General features: G+C 33.8%; 2 protein-coding genes across 2 annotated transcripts; both read left to right on the plus strand.

Annotated features, from left to right (window-relative positions):
- Window positions 1–2,033: 2,033 nt before the first annotated feature.
- LOC123319191 (geranylgeranyl pyrophosphate synthase-like) lies at window positions 2,034–3,978 on the plus strand. Its single transcript, XM_044906054.1, has 7 exons — window positions 2,034–2,267; window positions 2,326–2,480; window positions 2,547–2,691; window positions 2,777–2,897; window positions 3,003–3,142; window positions 3,433–3,535; window positions 3,613–3,978. The coding sequence occupies exons 1-7, from the start codon at window positions 2,211–2,213 to the stop codon at window positions 3,804–3,806; spliced, it is 915 nt and encodes a 304-aa protein (XP_044761989.1). The 5' UTR covers window positions 2,034–2,210; the 3' UTR covers window positions 3,807–3,978.
- Window positions 3,979–4,528: 550 nt separating this feature from the next.
- Window positions 4,529–6,616, plus strand: LOC123318644 (geranylgeranyl pyrophosphate synthase-like). The gene is made up of 7 exons (XM_044905318.1): window positions 4,529–4,821; window positions 4,876–5,030; window positions 5,098–5,242; window positions 5,315–5,435; window positions 5,500–5,639; window positions 6,023–6,125; window positions 6,196–6,616. Exons 1-7 carry the CDS (start codon window positions 4,765–4,767, stop codon window positions 6,387–6,389), a joined length of 915 nt encoding a protein of 304 aa, XP_044761253.1. The 5' UTR covers window positions 4,529–4,764; the 3' UTR covers window positions 6,390–6,616.
- The last annotated feature ends 531 nt before the right edge of the window (window positions 6,617–7,147 follow it).

A 7,147-nucleotide genomic window follows, 5' to 3' on the forward strand; every position in this document is an offset into this window, starting at 1 on the left:
GCTCTGAACAACCCAGAGAGGCTATATTCCATACCCAAGCAGATTCTGACTCATTCAGAGTCCAGTAAAGTGCTGAACTTGATAACACACCTGTTCATAATGATGACAACCACAAATGAAACTATATAAGCTTCTTAAGTTACCCGATTAGAATGCATTCTCACTTCAGGCACAAGGACCTTAATCTCTAAGGATCCGGCTGGTTTACAGACATCTCCAAAACAAAATACTGTTCTGTAGAAGGGTTTTACGGTTCTATGCTACATGTCAATTCAGGCAGGTTAGAAACTACTCGTTTTAGGCACTCACTAGCCAATACAACCGTCAAAGATTAGAGTGTGGGTATTAGAAATTTCAAAAATTTGTTACCACTGTTAAGAATTAGAGGAAGATCATAAGCGAACGTCATTGGTTTCCACATGTCGATTTCAACTCAATAGGTCTCGTAGAATTCCCCAACAGTCTCAATTCATTCGGTGTAATTCCGCCATGCAACATAATTTATAACAATCAAAAAGACATTTCTCATCATCAAATATAACACACGACTACCAGATGCCAGAGAATCCTTGGCCCGCTGTATAGAATGGATTTTATGAGGTGAGGGAATGCCACGGGTTATAAAAATAAACACTAATTCTTTTTTCATGTTCTTATGAATCAAACAATTTCACAAATAGTAGTAAATTGACCGTTAAAAATATATATCTCGCGGGATCTCTGGAATGGGTTCTGTAAGTCGGGATCATTTGTTTCATTTACTGCGGACTGTTGGATTTTTATATCTTGTGTCAGAAATATTTCCAGAGAAAAATTTTTTCTTCGGCTTGAAATTTGATTGTCTATAGAAGAAGGCAGTTGAAATTGATAGATTGTTGTAGAGAAAAGTTTTGCCGGCAAGGTAAAAACAAAGTTGTCATTTGAAGGGTGTGAAGTTTATATACAGAGTGCTCAATGAATATATTTCACAACACAACACTCAATAACAAATAAATTTGAGAAACATAAGTACATTCTCGATGAAAACAAACCACTTTTATCTCATACATTACAGTTCTTCTATTACCTTGAATTCTATTCGTTAAATGAATTAATTGGACAAACACACTATTATCATATGAGATTAGATATAGCTTATGAGATCATTAAACCTGAGTTTCAATCATAAAACTAAGATATACAGGATATTTACTGATGATGCAGCAGTAATGCATTTCTGCACATCTCGAGGGAACACTCTGTATTGCTCCAGAACTGCGAAACTTAATTTTCCTCCTCTGTGGCTACACTTCGAGTTCAAAACGAGCCAAACATTCATGTACCAGCTACAATTGAAATTTCCTCGTTAATTTTTCGATAGGAGTGTGAATGCTTGTGTTGGTAGCATTGTTTTCCGTTCAATCTCTCATTACCGTTCATTAATAAACTTTCATAATTAATTTTCTTCAAGTTAGGTTCCGCATTCTTCGGTGAGTCCTCCAAACCAACACAAAGCGTGAAATATTTTATGGCTTCTTTCCGAACTTGTGAATATAAAATTAGAAAACAATGAAATGGGTTATGGGTTTGATGGAAAAATAATTCTGTTTATGAAACATTCGGTATATACAGTGGGGAGTCAAATTCAGTGAATCAAAGACAGTTTTTCTGTTTTAAATATGCTCGACCATGTCGATTTGTTTTTTTTAATGGCACAATTCTGATTTATGACTGCATCGATCCTTTATTTTTAATAGCAATCCTTATACTATACTGGATGATTGTACCATCACTCGTTATTTCGCAGAGGCGTAGGTGCTGTATGGTGAAATCTATAAGTCTTTTCGTTATTACATAGGTATATAAATAAATAATACTTAATTGATTAAAAATACTCAATTAATACTCAATGATACCATATACTGGTTTTATGGTGCTTTGTTTTTACATTCAAAGGACAAAACAAGACCAATTTTCTTTCTTATTATCACCTACCTGTAAATGAGTAATTGATTTAGATTTATAATCGAAAGATGATTGAAATCTTCCCTAATTTAAACTACAATTATTCTTGTACCTTGTACCTTAAAGTCCATTCGCTAAAACGCATACTATGAAACGATAGCTGAGAAGCTGAGGTATTCAATTACTAGATTGTCTGTTCAGTAAACGCGAGGGTCTGATGCTGACTTTTCGTAACAATTTCTCGAATTCACAAGGCGCTTTTAATCATGTCTAACAGTACTCCACGGATACAGAGCAGAAGTAATGATAAAGAACAAGACGAGGTAAGTTTAAGCTTAATTGTACCGTTTTAGTTTCTGGCAAAGTATATCATTTCATCAGAAATTGCTGGAGCCCTTTACCTACATCTGTCAAATACCTGGAAAGAATATCAGATCGAAGTTAACCAGAGCCTTCAATCACTGGATGAAAATACCCGAGGATACACTATCTCGAATCGAAGAAATTGTTCATATACTTCACAATTCAAGCCTGCTGTGAGTATGGAAATCAAGAATATACATTTTATGGATTTAACAAACAATATGTCTTTGTAACATTAGGATGGATGACATCCAAGATAGCTCTATAGTTCGTAGAGGTGTTCCAGTTGCTCATTCGATATACGGTGTACCAAGTTCAATAAACGCATCAAATTACTGCCTTTGGATAGTCTTGGAGAGGGTTTTGGAACTTAACAGACCTGAAGTGAGTGAACTTTCATTAATAGACTTATAACATTTTTAGTTTTTCGAATAGTTAGTGGATTAATTTAATTTAATTTCCACACTAGGCTGTTATAGTTTATAATGAACAACTTTTGGAATTGCATAGGGGCCAAGGAATGGAATTATACTGGAGGGAAAATTTTTTATGCCCTAGGGAGGAAGAATATATACAAATGGCCAAGAGAAGTAGGTGGGCCATATGCTGATTTCTAGAAATCAGCATTGCTGTTTCTATTTGCATCCCTTTGAGCATTATCATTCACTTCCAAGCCTTATTTGTATTGTTTCTAGAAACTGGTGGTCTTTTCATGCTAGCAATACGTTTGATGCAGCTGTTCAGTGAAGATAAGTCAGATTATACTAACTTAGCAGGAACAATTGGTTTGTATTTTCAGATTCGTGACGATTATTTGAATTTGAAGTCGAAAAATGTAAGTTGAACACGTAAAATTTTAAACTATGTAAGAGAAAGTTTATTTTTTTATTGGATTTTGTAACTCTGTGGATATTGTTAACACTCTGTGTCTTCAGATAAGTTCACATTTTGTCAGGAGTATAAGAAAATCTTTCAAATACTCCCATGTGTACGATCCAACTTATTTTAAGTATAAAAGCCATAAGTTATACATAATACCTAACAATATCTACATACTAGTAAAAGTAACTCTTTTTTTCTTGGACAACTTGCAGTCATATTTCGAAAAATGTAAATTTTTTACAGTATGCAAAACATAAGAGCTTCTGTGAGGATCTGACAGAAGGAAAGTTCAGTTTTCCCATTATCCACGCTATAAAATCAAATCCAGAGGATAGGAGAGTGTCCTGTATCCTTTTATATGCAGTTTTGTCTTTAAACTCTTCAAAACTTGATCAAAAACTCGTTAAGCTTAACAAACTATAGATATTTTGAGGCAGAGAACGAAGGATGTGGATCTGAAAAAGTACTGCATCACTTTATTAACCGAACTGGGAAGTTTTGAATATACCCTGAGTGTTTTGTGCAAATTACAAAAAGAAGCATTAGCTGAATTGGATAAATTAGGTGATAATGTCTACATGGAACAATTATTGAACAGTCTATTCGAATTGGAATGAGAAAATGAAGCTTATTATCAGATTAGTTTCCAACAGAGTAAACTACGATCACAATTTTTTCTGTAATTTCATTTTCAAGTATTTGTCTTCTGGTTGTCCATTCAATAAATTTTGTATTTTACTGTATATCAAAAAGATGGCATTGTTCTGCAATAAAGTAATATAATTTCGATTCTTTTCATTTATTTCATCTTTAACGTATTTTCAAATGCAAAGATATATATCACACAATTCGTAACATAATATTATGAGGAGGAAACTAGCTGTAAAAACTTAAATTTTAATAATTTTTCGAACCAAAAGAATAAAATGGTTTTGTCTCAAATCTATAAACAACCCATAGTTCTCTACCCTTCATACACGAGTCGAATGAGATCATTTTTTAATTTACTGGGTCTGTAACCTGTAGAAAGATGTACTAAATATTGATTCGTCAGCAGTGCCCTACTTTTAATGATTCCATTTGGTGTGATATTCGTTGGAGAGATGGAGCCACCAAACTTTTTGAATTGATTGAAATGAATTTAGTAAAATTGAATAATTGATAATTTCCTACTTCCAAATTGTGTATATGAGTATTAAACCTACTCAAAAGGTAAGTATTTTTGCAGTCAGCTGGGGCAAAACTACTAAAAGGCAATTGGCAAGGCAGAAAACAAAACGATTTGACAAATTTTTGACCTAACCTAACCTAATCTAACCTCTCCTAACCTGATGAGGTGTAATTAATTTAATACTGGTTGAACAGACAACTGCAAACGTGTATAATCTAATCTAGAAATCTTGTACTCGAAGGTTAAATTTGATAAAATGTTTGACAAAAACAAGAGTTTCATATTCAATTACTAGACGGTCTGTGTGTGGAAAGTGATTGTCTCCTGTTGTCTTTTTGTAACGTTTCCTCGAATACACCCTAATTTTATCAATTTCAGTACAAATTTTAAAGGCACTTTCTATAATGTCTAATAAAACTCCACTGATACTCAGCAGAAGTAATGATAAAGAACAAGATGAGGTAAGTTTGAGCCTAGTCATTGTTTTGATATCTAGCAGAGTATAATTTTATCAGAAATTACTGGAGCCTTTCACTTACATCTGTCAAATTCCCGGAAAAAATATCAGATCGAAGTTAGCAAGAGCCTTCAATCACTGGATGAAGATACCCGAGGATACCCTATCTCAAATCGAAGAAATTGTTCATATACTTCACAATTCCAGCCTACTGTGAGTATGGAAGTGAAAAATATACATTTTATGAATTCAATAAACTATATGTCTCTGTAACCATTAGGATAGATGACATCCAAGATAGTTCTATATTGCGAAGAGGCGTTCCAGTGGCTCATTCAATTTACGGTGTACCTAGTTCAATAAACGCAGCGAATTATTGCCTGTGCATAGCCTTGGAAAGGGTACTTGAACTAAAGAACCCTGAGGTGAATAAAGTTTTACATTAGTTAGTTTACTGAATAGTCGGAGAATTCATTTTTATATCATTTCCACACTAGGCTGTTACGGTTTATAATGAACAACTTTTGGAATTGCATAGGGGACAGGGAATGGAATTATACTGGAGGGACAATTTTTTGTGCCCCACTGAGGAGGAATACATACAAATGACCAAGAGAAGTAAGTACTAATTTATCTTTCTATTGGCGTCCAGTTTAGGGAGCATCGTCTGTATTATTTTTAGAAACTGGTGGTCTTTTCATGCTAGCAATACGTTTAATGCAGTTGTTCAGTGAAGATAAGTCAGATTATACAAAGTTAACCGGAACAATTGGTTTGTATTTTCAGATTCGTGATGACTACATAAATCTGAAGTCAAAGAACGTAAGTTCAATACCGAAACTAGATTATTTGTTTGATATTGTGACACCCTGTGTCGTTAACATTGTACCTGTTTAATTGGCAATTCGCAGAGTTTTGCTTGGGATTAAAAGCAGAATGTAGAAAATTGCCTAAATCAAATTAAAGTCCCAGGAGTATCAAGGAAGTACTTGACTGAAGTCTTTGAAATACTTCTAGGGCACAGTCTTAACGGTGCTGAAGCAGAATAAAAAAATTGCCAAAATAATTAATGATACATTCAACAAAGATTATAGAGTTATGTTTGGTTAACTCTATAATCTTTGACATTCACAGATAATTACTTTCATAGACTTTTTAACTTCTTCACTTTTACCAACTTTGGAAAAATGTTGAATTTTTTACAGTACATGCAACATAAGAGCTTCTGTGAAGATCTGACAGAGGGAAAGTTCAGTTTCCCAATCATCCACGCTATAAAATCAAATCCAGATGATAAGAGAGTTTCACGTATCCTTTCACAAAGTTTTATCTTGAAACTTTTTGAAGCTTGAATCACGAGTACTTAACAATGTTATAGACATTTTGAGGCAGAGAACGAAAGACGTGGAAGTGAAGAAGTACTGCGTTTCTTTATTGGCAGAAATGGGAAGTTTCGAATATACCCTGCGGGTCTTGTCGGACCTACAAAAGGAAGCAGTTGCTGAAATAGATAAATTAGGTGGTAATTCCTACATGGAACAAGTATTAAATGTGTTATTTCAATTAGAATGAGGAGGGGAAAAAGTGCTCTCATCTCCCATCTGTGTAAATTAGTATTCAACACCAAAGATTCCTAAGAAACTGAATAAGAACACAATTTTCCTCATTCGAATTCGATATATTATAATTGCAAGTACTTATTTTCTGATTGTCCATTTTATGAATTTTGTATTTTACTGAATATTGAGAATATTGTATTTGTCTGTGCTTTATTCAATAAAGAAATCTAGTTTTGAAAAGTATCATTTATTTCCCCGAAAGAACTGATAGAAGCAAGGTTTCCTGAGCTCTACGACTCACTATTAAAAGTTTCCCGAGGATTTTCTTGATTCTGAAATTGCTAGGATGAAAAACGTAGTTTTTTAGCATAAAGCTGCGTTTTCTTGAAAAGAATGGGATGATTTTCCATTTAAAATTTAACGAAATAGATTACTGGGTCTTTAACCTGTCGATAATCGTTAAATATTGAATCCTGCAGCAGTTTCCTACTTCTGATTTAGGTTTTACAGGTTTCTCTTTGATGAACTATTCATCGTGATATCACGAAGTGTCTAGAGATGGCGCCACCACAGTTTTTGAATAGATTACGAAGAAATTTGGGGGAATTGAAATTTTCTCGATTCTAAATCAAACATATTGCACCCTACCTATGAATATTGAACTCAGTCATTGAAAATACTCCTCACTTCCTCTGTTTCATACAAAATTGCTCAAGAACCTTTTTTTACAAGAGCAATTCATACAGTTTAGACTTGAAGTAGAAGATTACC

The sequence above is a fragment of the Coccinella septempunctata genome, chromosome 8, assembly GCF_907165205.1.
Source record: "Coccinella septempunctata chromosome 8, icCocSept1.1, whole genome shotgun sequence".
NCBI classification, from domain to species: domain Eukaryota; kingdom Metazoa; phylum Arthropoda; class Insecta; order Coleoptera; family Coccinellidae; genus Coccinella; species Coccinella septempunctata.

Bases quoted from the DNA above. Each gene is read 5' to 3' on its own strand.
- LOC123319191 (XM_044906054.1), top strand. From the start codon at position 2,211: ATGTCTAACAGTACTCCACGGATACAGAGCAGAAGTAATGATAAAGAA. The intron at 2,268-2,325 runs GTAAGTTTAAGC...TCATTTCATCAG, and splicing joins ATGATAAAGAACAAGACGAG to AAATTGCTGGAGCCCTTTAC. The intron at 2,898-3,002 runs GTAGGTGGGCCA...TATTGTTTCTAG, and splicing joins TATACAAATGGCCAAGAGAA to AAACTGGTGGTCTTTTCATG.
- LOC123318644 (XM_044905318.1), top strand. From the start codon at position 4,765: ATGTCTAATAAAACTCCACTGATACTCAGCAGAAGTAATGATAAAGAA. The intron at 4,822-4,875 runs GTAAGTTTGAGC...TAATTTTATCAG, and splicing joins ATGATAAAGAACAAGATGAG to AAATTACTGGAGCCTTTCAC. The intron at 5,436-5,499 runs GTAAGTACTAAT...TATTATTTTTAG, and splicing joins CATACAAATGACCAAGAGAA to AAACTGGTGGTCTTTTCATG.